The sequence below is a fragment of the Pleuronectes platessa genome, chromosome 3, assembly GCF_947347685.1.
Source record: "Pleuronectes platessa chromosome 3, fPlePla1.1, whole genome shotgun sequence".
NCBI lineage: Eukaryota > Metazoa > Chordata > Actinopteri > Pleuronectiformes > Pleuronectidae > Pleuronectes > Pleuronectes platessa.
The window spans coordinates 27,094,471-27,112,308 of record NC_070628.1 but is presented as its reverse complement, the minus strand read 5'-3'; the positions used below and the strand labels follow the sequence as shown (position 1 = coordinate 27,112,308).

At 41.7% G+C, this 17,838-nt stretch overlaps 1 protein-coding gene across 1 annotated transcript in view; it reads left to right on the top strand.

Annotated features, from left to right (window-relative positions):
* Window positions 1-17,838, top strand: part of rims1b (regulating synaptic membrane exocytosis 1b) — a 68,771-nt gene that overhangs the window by 17,771 nt on the left and 33,162 nt on the right. Inside the window, exons 2-3 of the mRNA XM_053419212.1 lie at window positions 4,592-4,805; window positions 17,421-17,704. Of these exons, the coding sequence (XP_053275187.1) occupies window positions 4,592-4,805; window positions 17,421-17,704 (498 nt within the window). The remainder of the gene's footprint in view (window positions 1-4,591; window positions 4,806-17,420; window positions 17,705-17,838) is intronic.

Below are 17,838 nucleotides of genomic sequence, written 5' to 3'. Positions count from 1 at the left end.
ACATCTAGCTCTCTGGCTGTGCCTCCTGGCTCATGGCATTGACCGAGAGAGAGGAGACAGACACAGTTCAGCTGGTTCACACCACTTGAACTCCTTTAGTCACAGTCTGTTATGTCCACATGCCAGCAGTGTTAGTAACACATTACAGTAGATTATGCTTTTATAGAAATGTTGTCACAAATTCTGTTGTTACATTACAGGGTTGGCTGTATATGTGTAGGGTTTGCCTACAAAAAAAACGGTACCGGTTCCTACAGGACCGAATCACAACGCTGATTTTGGTGCTTCAGTTCAGTGCCTGAGCTTTGTACTGAAATAGTTGCTCTGCTTTCAGGCACCATAAACATCACTGCACGTGTCTAGTTAACACTGCACGGAACTCTGGTGACAACACACTCTGGCTCTGGCAGCCCGTGGTGTTTGCCTACATTTAGCTAGTAGCTATCGCAAACTCAAGTCGACATAACAAAAAAAGGCCTAAACCTAAATGGTTGAAATGGAAAAAAGGTCTTTACCAGGGAATTGGAACAATAACAAATTGTGTGAATTCCTCATCAATCCAATCCAAAAGGTGTGTTTACCTTGTGGCATGGTAACAACAATAAACATGGAGTGGTACCGTCACTGATCGGAGGATACAGTTTGTTTGGACCTTCGCTGTCATGGTTACGTTCTGATTATCATCTTCTCATTGGAAACAACAGTCTCCTGTATAAAATTTAAGTGATTTGTTGACCCATCTGTGCACCCTAGGCCATTGGTCAGCCTGCTGGATCCATTTTTACAAAATAGCTTTCTGTGATTGAATGTGTCTGTATTTGTAGTGGTAGAGGAGCCTGTGGATTTCACCTCTCAAATCCACACACCAGCACAGTGTATATCCAGTAAAGAGTTAACATTAGCGCAACATAATTCAGGCGTTTAAGAAATTAGTTAACTGGAAAAAAAGGACATGGGACTTTGAGAAGGGTTGTGAGTTTTTCTAAACAAGTGACTAACAGTGCAAATATTCTCTCCCTGTTTTTGAGTGAAATCAGATGAAGAAAGATTGTATCTCCTGCAACTAAATATTTTAGTGCTCCTCCCAACCTGTGATCCCAGGAATGGTTGCTGACCCACAGTGAGGTTCGGCATGTAGTCAATGACGAACTGTAGAGTGAACACAAAGAACGTGTCCTTACCTGAGAACACATCTCTCCCTGTGTCTCACAGAGTGGATAAGGATGACTGTGGGAGCTGTGTGCTGACTCAGAGGATGGGGATCTCAGAAATCAGGACTATTCATTGTCCTGTAACAGGGTGCACGTTTAACAATGCGTGGTTGGTGAGGTTGCACATGTTAGGTGGATACTGTAGGTGTTTGTATTTGCATATAGTTTCTCTCCAGCTGTCATTGACATTGTGACTAGAAATTGTGCAGAATATCTATATTTGTGGATTTCACCGTTCTGCGCCAGTCTGACACTTTCCCTTTGCACCCTTGGTGAGAGGATGATACCATGACACATTCTTTGACACTGACATGATGCACTGTGAAGCAGTTCCAAAATGGAGAAAGAAAACTGGAGCCATAACGTTTGTCTTTGTTTGTCTGAACAACGAAGTAGGCTACAGATACAAATGCAGTGATTATAATTTGAAGCTGGATGAATCAATATTCGATATTGACTACATGAAATGGGCTTTGTTAAACCGGTTTTGCATCTCGCAGCTTCTTGTCTTGGTTTTCAGGCAGCATCTTTACAATTTTGCTCCAGTTTCACCAGCAGGGTTTCCAGTGGTAGCAGGCGGCTGTCCTGAGTATATTACTGTAATTCTGTTCAACATAGCTGTTATAGTTATTCACGTTGGTGGAGGCCCAGAAAGAGCACAAAAAAAAGTGAATTCAATGGCACAGAAGCATGAATTGAAAACTCATTAATGACCATGAGTCTATTATAGACATGATTTTATGTCAGTGTTTTGTATTCAACTTGTTTTACTGACCCCAAATGGCTAAATAAACAAACAGTTACAACCACAACAAAAACTATTTTAGGTATATGAGAACATACTATAAAACAACAGATTTTGGTGAATGCTCACTGACATCAATGACACACTTTTGTGTTGAATTACTTTTTCTAAAGAGATTATAGTCCAGACTAGACATTAGAATATTTAAGATAGAAATGTTTTCGTCAAAGAGGATGAGGCACTCCTCACTGCTGCAGAGCTCCCTGGTGATTTAGGCTGAGAACACCAATTTATTTTTATATTTAGAAAGTCACCTTGTGCTGCTTTAACAATGCATGTCTGCTGAATGTGTGGAAGCAGTAGAAAAGACTGATGAAACCATGGCTCTAAGAACAGCAACAGCTGGTGCACTGACTCCTGCTGACACCCAGCACTTGATGCCACCATGTTGCCATGACAACTGCCTGTGCACCCTCTGTTTCTGACAGCTGTTCCCATGGTGCCTGGGCTTGGCTCAGCCTCTGGACTCCCATTGGCAGGATAGATAGCTTCTCGGGGTCAAATGTCACTTGGATGACGTTGGTGCTGTAGCTGTGTCATGTCCTTTTTCCATTAGAATTACGTACGGATTAGCTTAGTTTAGGTTTGTGTCGACTCCAGAATCCATTTATCATCATTTCAGCTCAATCTAAGACTTCTTTAAATAGATTTGAGTGAAAGATAATATACATGTGCATTTCAAATTCATACATTCCATGAGTGTATTTGAATTTATAGACTTCACATTTTATTTTCCACTGGATAATGTCAAAACTAAAACAAATCAAACTATGTGTATTTGTACGTTCATGGAATAATTATTGTTGTCAAGTCAAATAATCCTCTTAAAATATAGCACCAGATAAGGCAGTTCTTACCTTCTCTCTTTTCCCATAAGATCAAATGAGTCAAGTTGATATAAATAAAAGGGTTCGGATTAGCCAGAAGCTAGCTCACATACCAAAGGTTAGGGGTTCCCAAATGGTTGTTTAACAAAGCTATAGCTACTAGCAATGTTAACAGGTTCATCTACAGTTCACACACTAACTATTTGGCTTAGAAGGTAGCTTCCTAGGAACCAGTTTGAATAGCAAGCATTAAGTTTAACTTTAAAGTACACATTTCATTCAAAATTTCCTGTGACATAATTACTGTCCCAACCATTGCCTATGTCAGCTGATTGGCCAAGATGTGTCCCAGTCTGCTCGTCACCTCACTGGTCCAACTGTGTTTGGTGGCAGTCTGCTGTGTCTGCTCCATAGCACTCGCCACAGGCAGCTAGAAAGGCTGTAGTGAAGAAGAACTGCCTCTGTCTACTCATTCCCTGGAATAAAAATAGTTATATTGACTGTAGAGCTGTGTATTTTGTGGCATTTATGTAAAGTTTTGTTGATGGGCGGTTTTTTATGTAAAAAGAGCTTTTCTCGAATCGTACTCTGAAAATCAGTATTCAGCGAAGGCACATCGTTCCTGGACTTTGGATGGGTGAAGGTGGAGGACAGCTCTTCGTTTTATTTCGACCAAAAAAAGCTGCTGAAAACAGATCAGCTGTTATGTACTCTACCTCTTTCCTAGCCGGCAGCTGAGCACCTTTAGACAGGAGGACATGTCTACTTTCAACATTGGCAGGTGATCAATTTAACCAGAGTATTTTTGGATTGTTTGGTGGTTGGTTGGACTAAATGACCAAGTTGAAATTTGCCTTGCAACATGGGATGATAGATTCTAGTTAATCAACTGCTCTGTAACACTGGTATTTTGAGAATTTTGCAGGATTTCTCGAGGTGTTCAGTGTTCTGCTAATAGTCAGCCTCCCACTTATCAACTTTCTTTTGAGGGTGAAGAGATTCAGTGTGAATGCCTCATTTTTACTTCAACAAATGTGCAAATGTATAAATGCCAGTGCGCTACATGGTCTAGCTGTCTCAGTTTTTCCGCAAATGACTTGCAGAGTCAGTGTGCTGCCAGAGAAATAACCAGAGTTTGTCTACTTCCACAAATAGGCAAATTAACTAAAAGGCTGTGAATGAAGCCATCTCCTTCCTCTCTATCTCTCTCACTCAGCGAGGTAATTAAAGTGCCTGTCTGGGTCCCCTATATTAGAGCCATGGTATGCTTATGCTGTATTCCTTTGACAGTTGTGTTGAGACAACATTGTGCCTGTTTCCACATGTCCTGATTTTCAATTCACACTTGGGTTATTTCAATCATAGACATCCCAGGAAGCAGAGGGGATAGGCTGTGAGCCACCGAGCAAAACTGAGCCGAAGTTTATTTTTACTGCGTGCATGATTTTTTGGAAAAGGCACCTTTCAAGTGGTGGTCTTGTTGCCAGTTATTTAGCCAAAACTGAAATGTTGTTCTCAAACACACACATGCATTACACTGCTTTGTGTTTCTGTGTTTCTATTTATTGATTCAAAAAAATGTATCACTGATTCAGAAATCCCTCCAGGACCTTTTCTGTTTTAGTTTTTGTAAATGCGTGGATACAGGACGTTCTGAACTGTGCTAGAAGATAAATTAGTAATATTTTTTGAGTCCATGATGTACAACTAACGGGCAATGTTCAACCTTTCTCTTTCCCCTCTCTTAGAACACTGCACCAGCAGTTTGAGAGCTACAAACAAGAGGTGCGTCGCATCGGGGCGGACACACGGCGTCAGCCGACCCAGCAGAAGGACGATGCGCCCACCTGCGGAATCTGCCGCAAGACCAAGTTTGCTGACGGCTGCGGTCACCACTGCTCCTATTGCCAGACCAAATTCTGTGCTCGCTGTGGAGGGCGGGTCTCTCTGCGCTCCAACAATGTGAGAAACTTGACCTCTGACATCTTCTTTCATCCTCTTGTGCTCACCTCATTCTGGCTGTAGTTTTACTGTTGGTCCTTCAGCTTCTGTGTGTTTGTTGACGTCTGCTTTTTTGCTCCCTGGTCACACTTTGGTGAGACCAAAGTGTATTGGGAAAATGGCTTGGCACCAGTCATCGGCTTATTTTAAGTCTGAGGCTGCAGTGTTAGTGTTGTGGAATGGTTATAAAGTGAAACACTTGAGATCACTTGAGTTACAGCATCTGTATTGTCCTGTCTGTCCTGTGACTGCACTGCAGCCATCAATCCTGCATGTCCCACAGTGACAGTGCTGCTACCCTCAAGCAAAGTGTCCTAGCAAAGACGAGGGCCAGTGAAAACCTTTCATTAAAAACTACCACACTGAAAACAGCTTAGAGAAAAAAATAATTGTGTTGTTGTGAGGGACAACAGTTGGAATCGTTCATTTAGAACAATGACATTCAAACCAGGGTTAACCCTAACCCTAATACTTGCAGCATCATCTGCTTTTTAAAAAGAGGGTGGCAGTGTAGCTCGGAAAGTTATAGTGATTTGTAAATTTTCTTTTAATAAAGAAGTCACTTAGTAACAATACTAATAATAATTATAACAATTTGTAAAAAAAAAATTCTATGCTTATTTAAAGAACACAATGTACTTGAACAATGCACACTACTCAACACATATTCAATGATGTGTGCCTTTGCTCAAAGCTATAGAGCAATAACAGTGAACAAGGAATGACTTAAAATAGCACCTTACTGAATTAGGAATTGTGAGGAATGTTGGACATATCATTGGCCCCTCTTTGTAAATTATAGCTCTTTTATTGCTCCTGATATGGAAAAACCCTAGAACTGCCACTGTTGTGAGGCTGAAGTTATGCAGTGCTTTAAGCTAAATGACAACATCAGTTTGCAAACATGCTCACATTCAAAAATGTGCCCATTGCCAAATAGGTATTTTCCATGTGTTTAATGTGAATCCAAAATATCAAAATTCCAATGACCATGAGTGTCAAGTTAGTCAAACTTGTACTTGTGATATATCACCCGATAGAACCTACTGGAGATTAGATAAAGCCATTAATCAATAAAGTCAAAGTGGCTAAAAATAAAAAGAAGACACTGAGTAGTGCTACACTTACGCTACAAACAACAGGCAACACTGTTATACATCAATGGCCCACCCTATAATAGCTAATCAAAACCATTAAGAGGAATCTAAGACCTGACTATCAGATTGTATCAGTCTGGCCACCACCCATAAACCAAACATGTTTGAGCTATTTTAAGTCCCAGCCCTCTCCCATCCAAACGTTCTGTGGGCTCCCCTCCAACCCAAGAGAGAGGACCTCCTCCGACTCTGTTACCTGGACATGGCCACTACACCCTTGGCCTGCTGGTCCCCAATCTGTTCAGTATCCGCCCATCCCAGCTGGACCTATTCTCACACTGGCACAACATGAACTCAAAGGCCTGGGGATAAACTTAGTATCCCTGATGGTAAAGTCACTAATATTACGTTGACAGAGGCAGGCTGTAACGTCGAAAACAAGAGACTAGCGTGGAGTTAATTTAATCTATAAATAACACAAATAAAGCTAAACATTCAGCTGAATGAAAAGATTCAAAATAACATAAATCAGTATCTTTTTTCAAATAAGGCATGTTTTATTATGCAAAGCTTAAGCTTTCAAAAGGATTTGTGAAAATGCAACTACTTAATTTAACAACTTAACCAAAACAGATTGATTTATAAAATCCTCATAAAGGATAAGAGTACATTCATTATTTCATTTTATTCTTGTATATTTTTGAAAGGTTGTGTGTGTATGTGTTTATTTGAGTGTATGTGTTTTTGTATTGTGTGTGTGTATATGTATTGTGTGTGTGTGTGTGTGTGTGTTTGTGGTAGGGATGCTATGGAAGTGATGAAGCTCCTTTAGTCTTGGTGGTGCTTGTCTCTGTCCTGGGTTCTATAAAGAAAACTATTAAAATCCCTTCTCAGATAAGATGTCACACACAACGTACATTGATGGCATTGTAAGGGTCAGTAAAATAAAAGATATGGGTACAAATATGAAGCCATTAAGTTTTATTTGCTCGTAGGCAGCTTATTGTAATAATTAATCAATTCCTATAGGCAGAGCTGTGCAGTGCGGCCCTGTGCCCTGCAGAAGGCATCACAGCAACCGGCTAAACACCATCCAAACACTGATCATGCCATGAGCATTCCCCTTGCCTAACATGGTGGAAAGGGACATATTGTATTATATTACAAGTAATAAAATAATTAAATCGTCAAATTGTATTTGTATTAATCTACAGTATTGACGACAATAAGAATTATATAAAAACAACAACCTCGTTAAAGTATCTTGAGATCAAAGGAAAGATTAGGTAGCTCAATGCTATTTCAAAAGATTTTTTTTAGTTTTGCCTTATATATAATCTTAGGTGTTTTTATTAAAGCATGAACTAAGCAGCTCTAACACGCGGATATATGACAATTAAAAGACAATTAAGGGTGTTTGTTCCAGAGAAGGGGTTTTAGTTAAGATGAGGGTGGTGCAGGAAAGTACTCCATGTTGCTTTTTCTGTCCCAGTTTCCTCTCGGTGTTGAGGAGCTGTGATTCATACTGATGTTGTCACAGGTCATGAGTCACACCCAGGTCATGCCAAGCTGGGTCATGCATGTCGCTGGAGCAAAACATGTCAGTGGTCACTTACATTCCCATACTGTCGTCCCCACCGCCTCAGACTCTGTCACTGAATATGAAGTATGTGTATGAGTTCTGCCGAATGTAAATAACAAATGTTTGCACCACATCCTCCTTTCCCCTCTTCTCCCACGATCTGTCACAAACTCGCCCTCTCTTCATCCCTGTTTCTTATATCCTTTTATGCTCTTTAATTTTTCCCCTTTCCTTCCTTGCTCCACTTCATACCTCACTTTTCTCAATTCTCACTGCTACCTGGACTGCATGCATCAAAGGAGGACAAAGTGGTTAGCATTTTATTTTTTGTTCTCTCTGTGTTGTGAATGTGATGTTTGTGCCACATAAATGCTGACCGTGTTCAAATCTGGAGGTGAGATTGACCGCTTACACACCGACTTCTGCCCCGGAGAGGTGATGTAAACTATATGTTTCGTTTCTTTCGTGTTGGCCAGACCTACAATCTCACAGCCGAAAGAAAAGGGGTTGAAAAAAACATCAATATCAATTGCAAGAGACTAAGCTACTGGATCGAAGTGAAGCCAGCAGCTGATAGTTCATAGTTTCTGTTAACTATGGTTTTTCAGAGAAATTACCATACTGTGTGGGGCGGAGCCACCTGGATCTATTGTGTCCTCAGCAGATTTGTCCTCCAGCATAAACCCTGTCTAACTATGTGTCCCATGTCTGTCTCCTCCCCCTGCAAAGTGTGTCATAGTGAAGGACAGGGTAAGGCTCGCTGAGTTTCGCTGCATGGGTCACCACTATTGTCTCCCCTCCACACTCGGGTCTGTTCTCATTCACAGCATCAGAACAGGAATTCAGACCCACAATCCAGTTTCTGTGTGACAGATCCTTGTGGATAAGCTGTCCCAGGGGTGATCCTGCATCACTACTCTAATTCTGAGAATGAATGCAGACCCTGAAAATTTATCACAGTGGGCAGAGCGAGCATGAGCCGTAACATAGGCTGTCTGCAGGGGCGTCTGAATTGTCTGACCCATCCTGACCCCTCTTCCTATGGCTGTAGGCATGGCTGTGCTGGGAGGGGGCAGTATGTAACATAATGGGATAAAATCTTGGCAAAACCAATGATGAGAGATTGGAATTTCAGCTGGCATGCTTATAAAAAAGCACTCTACCCTACAAACATTTATCTGAATGCATTATGAATGCACAATGCCTGTGCATGCTTTCCCTGCCTGTGTGTTTGAGACCAGACCAGCCTTGCCATAGGGAGATGGGAGGGGCCCAGGTACTGTATGTGTTCCACTTTGTCCACTTACCACTTCCCCCCAATGCTTGGTCACTGCAAACGTGTTGTTACTGTTGCGCCCTGTCAAAAAGATGGTGAAGGGAATGTGAGGGAGCTTTAGTTTGGGATGTTGCACAGCCCGGTGCTCAGGATTCACTGAGTATGTGTCACTTTATAAATGCTCCAAGGTAAGGCAGAAGTGTCAGAATAGAAAGGATTGACAACCATGAATGCGTTGTGTAGTTAGTATTAGTTAGTATCTCTGATGGGTCTTTTACTGGTTTTGGGTTTAAGATAAGTGAATGTCCTAAAGGTCTTTCCCTTGGGATATAAAAAGTAATGTACAAGCTTTTTCCTTAAGGATGATCCGTTTTCTCCTTTTAAAAGAGTCAGTAGGAACATTAGTCGGGTTTCCTTTCAAATGATCCGCACATTTTTACCACGTTTTAATAAAGCGGCAAAACTACATCCACTACTATCATGCAACAATTCGGAATTGGTTCACTGAAAAAGGCAGCAGATGGCGCTAATTGTCCAGTCAGTCATTATACCACTGCAGAAGAAGAAATTGTGTTATTAAATAAGGAGTCAAACCATCAAAGCTCCAAAAAAAGAAGTGTAATAAATGGATATATTGGAAAGTTAGGTGACGGAGAGCAAATGCTTGTTTCTTGTGTTAATTCCATTGCAGCCTTCTCATTGGTCCACTCATTAAGATATTTTTGTCTACCTGAACTGAACTGAATTTTTGTTTTTTTATTTGTTTAAAAAATATGCATTCAAAATTGCTGGATGGAAACCCAGGTGACCACTCATCAAGCACATTTTGGGTTGATCATACCTAACTTTCTATAGCTAAGTTTTAACTATGGCATAGCTGTCACGCTATCATGAAGGGAGGGGTTGGCAAATGTCGGTTCTTGTTGTGGTAGCACATGCAGTCATCGTTTTACTGGTGGTGCTGTGCATGGTTTCTTGCCTTAAAAGAAAAAGGAATAATGGAGAGAATAGGTTCTTTGGGCCCTAATATAGTTCATATGAGTAATGATTGCTCTTAAAGATCAAAGTAATAATTCTTCATTAAATCAAATAGACCTTTGTTTTATATTTTGGTTGACTTATGTACTTAAATGATCCTAAATGTTTCCAACAGTGTTCAAATCCAGAGAAATTAGAGATTTCATTATAGTAGTCTTTCATTTGCGTAATATCCCCTTTACCCGTGGTTTTGCCAGCTTCTGCTGTACCTTCCGGGGGAAACAAGATATGATAGAGGAAAAACACACATTTAGCAAGTCAGCCAGTGAACTGCTGTTTCTTCTACTGTTTGTATTGGTCAATCATTATGGATCATAGATCATGTTTAGTCATTGCCGCTTGATGTGTAACATGAATACAAATTTAATACATTCATTCATCTGTGGACATGATTTGGCCTGAGGTGCGTTGATTTTCATGAGCAAAGGTGGTGACGACAACAACTCCCATGATCCCAAGCTGCTCCATGATGTTTTCAAATTAGGTCTTTTGTTTTTGTTTTTATTGAGAGACCTCAAGTAGCAGAAGTAACATATTGTTTGTGTAAAGCTATTCAATTTCGTATGCTTGAGATTAAAGGATGGAATGATGATGTTATATTTCCACCCCTGTCCTGGGTATACGCTACCCGTCCATGTCTGCTGGGTGGATATTTTCATTGTCTGGATCTAATAGTCCCTTATTTGTCAAAAACACAAAACAAAATACCTCATTACAACAGTTTCAAGTTATATTAATATCAGTATGTGCCAGAAAGGCTAAGCTATACCTGACGTGTGTGCAGGAGCTGATGTGTATTTCAAAGCCCTGTGTCAAGTTGCCCTGCTTTTTCTCTTATACTGCTGTTATAGCTTGTTAATGGAGCTCTTGTCTATGTCTGCTTAATGTCAGATCCAGATGGCCTCCAGAAACTGAACCAACCACTCACCAATTTTTATCCTTTGTAGAGGAGCACTGCCTCCTAGTGGAGTGCAGACTGGCGCTCGCACCGAACACACTCAAACATACACACACACAAACACAAGTACTGAATATACCGTAATCACGCAATTTAAATCAAGCCGATAGGAGGCACGGTGATCTCGATCTCCTGTACCAATATTAATGGTAATTTATACCAAATTAAGGATTTGGTATGATAATATGGGCCGTATATGCCTTGTGCTATTGGCGGGGTAAAACACAGAGTATTATTCTCTCATGAATCATTAAGCACATGACTTCAGCTCTTATATTTATTTGTAAGTATATGGCCCCTGTGTGGCCCACTTTCTACCACTGACGCTCAGTCACGGACACACGCATGCACGCACACACGCACGCACACAGGCAAACACACACACACACACACATATAAACTCAGATTCACACTGAGATAGTCCCAGAGTCTCGCTCGCTCACTGCATTAAGCTGACACTGCACTTTTTACTGGAAGGGAGGATACACTGCATAATTTCAATCATGTTCCTCAGTAATAGATGACTAACCCACTGCTCTCTGCTCCTCCTACTACACCCCGCTCTGCTCATACACACAAACATATACACCCCCACCCTCTCTCTCTCTCTCTCTCTCTCTCTCTCTCTCTCTCTCTCTCTGTCCTATTTGTTTTAAAGGGCCCATATTTTGTAAAAAACATTTTCTATCTGTTATTTCTTGAAGGGGGTCAGTAGTGACCCTCAAAATATGACAACACTGCGTGGACTTTTTCACTCAATCCATTCTCAGAAATATGTTTTTGAAACGTCTCGTTTCGTACTTCCTCCCCCGTATGAGTCATATGGGATCGCACTCGTCTCTCAGCCCCACCCAGCCGGTACCAGTCCAGCCTTCGAACCCACCACCACCACCAGCATCCCCCCCTCCCCTCCACAACGAACGCGACACCAAGCAGACTTGTCGCTGAGCTAGCAGCTTGTTAGCTACAACAGGCTAACGTAAACAAACAACACTGAAAAAACACTGCAGCGTGGAGGTGTGCTCAGCTTATTTCACTTCAGACTCTTAACTTACAGCAATATATCAAGGATACAGATGTTCCACACTGCTCACCGCATGCTCTACAAGTGGTCTACATTACTACGGAGTAAAGTAGATGTACTGGGGACTGTAACTCCATTGTGAAACTCCGTACTGTAACTCGGGAAGTTACTCCTACATTGGCCGACTGTCCTGCTAAAATTTGAAAAAACATGAGGACGGTGTAACTTACCGTTCAGAAAAATACTGTTGTAACCGACTATAAATATGTGGTTGGTCTTCTACAGAAGTATCCAAACATACCAGTGTGAATTTCCACTGTGTTTACCAGAGGGATCGTGAATTCGCCAGAATGAGAATGGTGATAGGCCTGGTCCCGTGTCACTCAAAGTGCAGTCAGCCAGTCAGAAGAGGGGCTCTTAAATAATGAAAGAGGCAGCCTGTTCTGTCTGCAGCTCCAGAGAGAGGCAGAAGAGAGGACATGGAAATACACATAGCCACACTTATTTAGACTTTACATCACTGATATATTATTTTAGGGGAACCAATACCTCAACTTAAATCCCAGAAAGGTGTAAAATATGGGGCCTTTAATGATATACTGACTGACCAGAATTACCTTTTAATTTTGTACGTAAGGAGAAAGTTCACTGAGAGATTTCTATTAAAGGTCGATTAAGTGATTTTGGGGAATGACTGTTGATATTTTTAAACAAATACACCCACTCCCTTCACTGCTCCTTCAGAAGCGCCAAACCCCACATTTGTGCACATGTACTGCTAAGGGGAAACAACTGATATTGCTACTTCTGAGTAATTTTCCAACAAACATAAACATTTCAATCACATTTATATCATCATGAACATAATTATTAGCTTCTGAGCATTGAATAAATCGCTTCAAGAGTGGTGAGCAATAGAGAAGGGGAAGCAGACAGGGAAGAGTGTTCTCCATGATAATGACATCAGCAATGTAAAAGCCGCGTGGATTTAAAGCCACTACAGCTCTGCTTTTCTTTGAGCCGCCCTCACCACTGAATGCATATGGTCAGCTTGCAGGGTTGATCTACTACCTTATTATAGGGAAATGGAGCATTATGCCTTTTTGCGGTGGTCTTTCATCCCACCATTCAGGATTTACCATTCCCTGAACGATAGCAGTTTACACCCTGCGCTGCCTCATATGTCATTCTGTCGAGGTGTGTGCGTGTGTGTTGAGAGTAGGGTCACTGCACATGCTGACTGAAAGCCAACCACCCCTTCCCCACTGCTCCTCTTCCCCCAAGGCTCCTATTTATTCTGCCCATTTAAGGAAAAGCTGATGTCCACACATTTCGGGCTTAAATGAATGCTGCTCTCGCCGTGAGCTGCTGTTGAATGCTGCTGCAGTCGGCAGGGCTGCGGTGGCGCACGCCTTCACCTTCACCGTTTTGTCAGCAGATGGATGGAACGGTGCTGGGGGTGGACGATGAAGGAAAAGAGGCCAGGGGACAGAGGAGTATGAGTGACAGGTGTGTGGTGGCCTAATTTGTAAAGTCAGCCAGGTGTGTCAGCAGAGGCAGAAGTGAGCAGATATAAGGAAATTAGAAAGGAAATGAAAAGGGTAGACGAAATAGAAATGTGTGTAGGAAAAGAGAGGGGAGGAAGGAGAAGAAAGAGAGAAAAGGAACAGAGGATGGAAAAGGAAATAAAGGGCAAAGAAAGGAGAATAATTACAAGAGAGGAGAGAAAATCAAAGAGTGAGGGGGGAGGAAAGGAGGAAAGAGGGAGAAGGGAACAAGGAAAATAAATAACAAGAACAATTTAGTAGGAAAAGAGACACACACACACAAACAAGCACACACTCAACCGCACACACACACACACACGTGACCACATTTGACCTTTGGGGACAGAGACCTATATTTGTTTCCAGCTGACTTACTGTAACCTTTACCTTAACCTAACCTCAACCATAACCACTGACCCCAAAATCTGCCGTTTGATAGCCAAATATTAAAGGCGCGTACCACATGGGCATATACACCTTTCTCGCTCGGCTGGACCATTTACAGCATGTTCACTCTCTTCACCCTGTTTCCTCTCTTTCTTTTCCTGCATTAATTAAAATAAAGTCAAAAAAAGCATCAAAAGTATACTTTAAATAATCTGCCTTTCCCTATTTAGGGACACTACTTTTGTCCCAAATTGGACACACTATCCCCAGTTTGTCCCCAAAGGTAGCCAATGACATGCTTTCTCCCTTTGACACTCACTGGCTCTTCTCTGTGATTTGTTTACCATGGAGAAGCATGTTTTTTAGACTCAAGGAGGTTGACATTATTACATGACAGCAATGGCACTGCTTATTCTCCACACATACACACACACACATCTTGCCTGCAGGCAATCGCCCACGCCACGCTCTTCTAGGCAAGAACATTTAAAAAATGTCCTACATAGCGTACCCATATCTCCACATACACAAACACATTCTCACGGCACATCTCGCACCACAACACGCAGTGAGGCAGCGAGATGAACTAGAGGTGACACTAAAGCGGGCCGCTCCTGGACGGAAGGAGCTGATTGGTCAGCATTGCTGAGAATCTGACATCATGCTCCGGCTGGTCCACACACACACACACACACACACACACACTATTGGGTGATGCTTCATCATATCTACACAAACACACACACTTGGTTCACACATAATTAATTCCCACACTATCTTTCAGGCTATCCAGGAACACAGCACACAATCATCCAGTAAAGGATTATATGTATTATATGCATTGTGTGCGTGTGTGTGTGTGTGTGTGTGTGTGTGTGTGTGTGTCTGTGTGTGTGTGTGTGTATGTGTGTGTGCATGCGTGTGTTCTACAACCATTTATTGTTTACTACCCTCCCCTTGGGAGGGTAGTAATGTGGGCTTTAAAGCACATTACAAACAGAGCAAGGCGTTCCATTAGAAAATGAGATCTTTTTGTCTCTTGCTTTGAGATCACACTGGCTTTGAACAGCCTGCTGTGTTTTCTTCTACAGTATATGATGCTCTCACTCGTGGATTAAGTTTGTGGATTAGAGCATTTACTCCTCCTCGTTGGCTGTGACTAGCAAACCAAACTAACTGTAGTTGGAGCCCATGCAATAAATTTGTTGAACCCAGGGTTTGAACTACCGGGAGTTGGGGTGTTAAAAGCCATGAATGTTTTTGCGTTGATTGATTTTCATCTTGGGAAGAACTTGCAACAGCATTTGTTTTTTTTGTATGGGGCAACACGCACCTCAGTTTCTGGTGCGTTTGTGACATCAAAAATGACTCACCGTGACAAAAAACGGATTTAATTTCCTCTCCTGGCAATGGGAAAATAGTTAATTACCTTTTTGAACGAATACAAGTATTCCTGCAATTTTTTGTGAAAAAGAAGTATAGCTGTACAAAAACATGACACTTTGATCCGACACATTTCTGTTGGCATTAATAGAATACTGAAGTTTAATACCAGCCCTACTCACTGAAGCATCATAGACTGCATAAAAAGATGGAGGATGCATTTCCACTTCCTCCCACTATTCACAAATGAAACGATGTCCCGTCGACACATGCTCAAACAATAGCAAGTCTTATTTGAGAAAAAAGGTGGGGGTTTGTGACTGCAGCTAGCCACCAGGGGGCGATCAACATGCTTTGGCTCTATCGTCTGGGCACTGGCATGTCATCCATCTCTTATATACAGTCTCCAGGTCAGTCAGAACACTCAAGTTACGTATGGGATCGGTTGATTGGCTCCAGTCTTTTTTAGCTTTACAATGAGTGGCTCATTCAATATTGTATAAGTAGCGTTATCCAATCATAATCATTCAGGTGTGCAACATGGACATTATGAAACCTCCCCACCGTTACTCTGATGATCAAAACATTATTTGTTGTTTTGTGTTGTAACTGAGACTCTTCTTTTCTTATGGGGGTTTTGCTTGTTTGACTCAGAACCCACTCAGAGAGCTGAGCCCTTTTCTATTGCTATAAAAATACTTGTTTTGGATGTCCACATTTGTGACATGAGTTTCCCTTACTGAAATTATTTTTGAGTATGGAGTGTGCCATCTGAAATGTACGGTGGCCAAGACGACTAAATCAAAGCACATTAACAAAAAACTGAGGAAAAAGCCTCTTCACAACTGCAAAAGTGACAACACAACTACAAAAGCAACCACACAACCGCAAAGCCACAAAACAGAAACACGATAACAATAGTTTTGAGACTATGTATGTTGTGTGAAGTTTTTCCTTTTGGATCCTCCAAGCACCTTCACCCTAACACCTCAAATAGACAAGCATCACATTTGAAGCGGCGACAGACTTGGGTTAGAAGGTTAGAAGTTATGAGTTGTGAGCTGGTATTGTCAGCCGATGATGAGTTGAATAATGGTGAGGAGCTGAAAGGATTACTAGCCACCGCTAATCTGTGGCCCCTCAGCTGAGGTAAAGAGGTGGAGAAAGACAGAGAGAGAGAGAGAGAGAGAGAGGGCGGTGTGTAGCTGGGCGGCTGCCTGACAGCTGTGGGCCGTGCAGGCACTGGATTTACTTTAGATTAGACTGGACATGCGCCAACTAGGATTCAATCAGGCCATGATGAATGTGCTTTGGTGCGCTGAAGGCTAACTGCTAACTGCTGAACTGGCCGCTAGCAGTCCATCCCATCGGCCACCTGCAGAGTCATGTATTGGGGTTTTCCTCTTAACCAAGGGAGGTTTTGTTTTCAGATCGTGTCAAGATTTTAACGTGGAATACAAGGGACGACTGAGTTTGGACTCGTTTTGGATTTACTCTCTGAAAAATAAACCGCTGGGATTATATATACGGACGGAGATAAATCCTGTTGTTTTTCTGTAGAAGTGAGGCGATATTCAGTAGCCATGGCAACATGTGAGTATTTAATGTAATCACATTTAGAGGCTGAAGAATATAATTTTATCATTTCTTCTCAACATGTCAACATTGCCCGGTTATAATGGGGCATTTTATAGATATTGTACAGGTGAAACGAATATGCATACAGTTTCATGTTTCCTTCCTCTTTTTAACTACTGTGTCACTGTGATGATGGTAGCCCTTGCAATTGAGATGTTTTTATTATATCACCAATATGATCATAATGGCAGCACTTTTTTATTAGTCGCTCATAAAAGCACAACCTTTAAAGGTGTTTCTGTAGTTAAAAAATACAAAAAAACACTAAGTTGTGCTCTCTGATGATGGTTAAGAGTCTGTATATATGAGTGCACTTAAAATTCTGATTAGCTGGAGTAATAGAGAGGGAAAAGCATGAAGTTAATGTGTTGAACTTGGGATTGCTAGTTTTCTGTTAGGATGAGTAATTATTGTATGTGAGTAGAAAGACATCTTTTAGAGAAGGCTTTATCTGCTTTCATAAAAGTTCATCATTCTGGTATGTTTGGTTCTCGGCTTGATGTTCGGTAAAAATTATTTGTGTTGTGTAAATGTGGGACTGTACCACTGAGTTTTGTGTCACAGGCATGCCTGACCACTTCTTTTTATAACTCCATTCAGTTATTATCCTCTTTAAAAACACCTCCTGTCGTTTTAACCCCTGTAGGTAATGTGGGTATGCAACCTGTGCCGTAAGCAGCAGGAGATTCTCACCAAATCAGGAGAATGGTTTTCGGGGTCAGGTGTGCGGCCCGGGAGCCTGGGCTCCTTGAACGACCCAACCACGGGAGGTGAGGCCCAACGGGACAGGAAGCTACTCCGCTCCAGGTCCCAAGCCCCGCCCTCCAGCACAGGGCCAGACGGGACCCAGCTGCCTGCTGGTATCACTGCTGCCCAAGGTGCTGACACCATGCCTGGCTCTCGCTCCCAAAGTGAACCACCCAGAGAAAAGTAAGGCATCAAATACAACTTCTGTGATATATTTGTTCTTTATACTGCCACTGGAGGAAGTCTTACATTAACAAATTGTACCTTTTTTCTTATTAATATTATAACATTGGTGAAAGAGAACTACATTTTTTGCT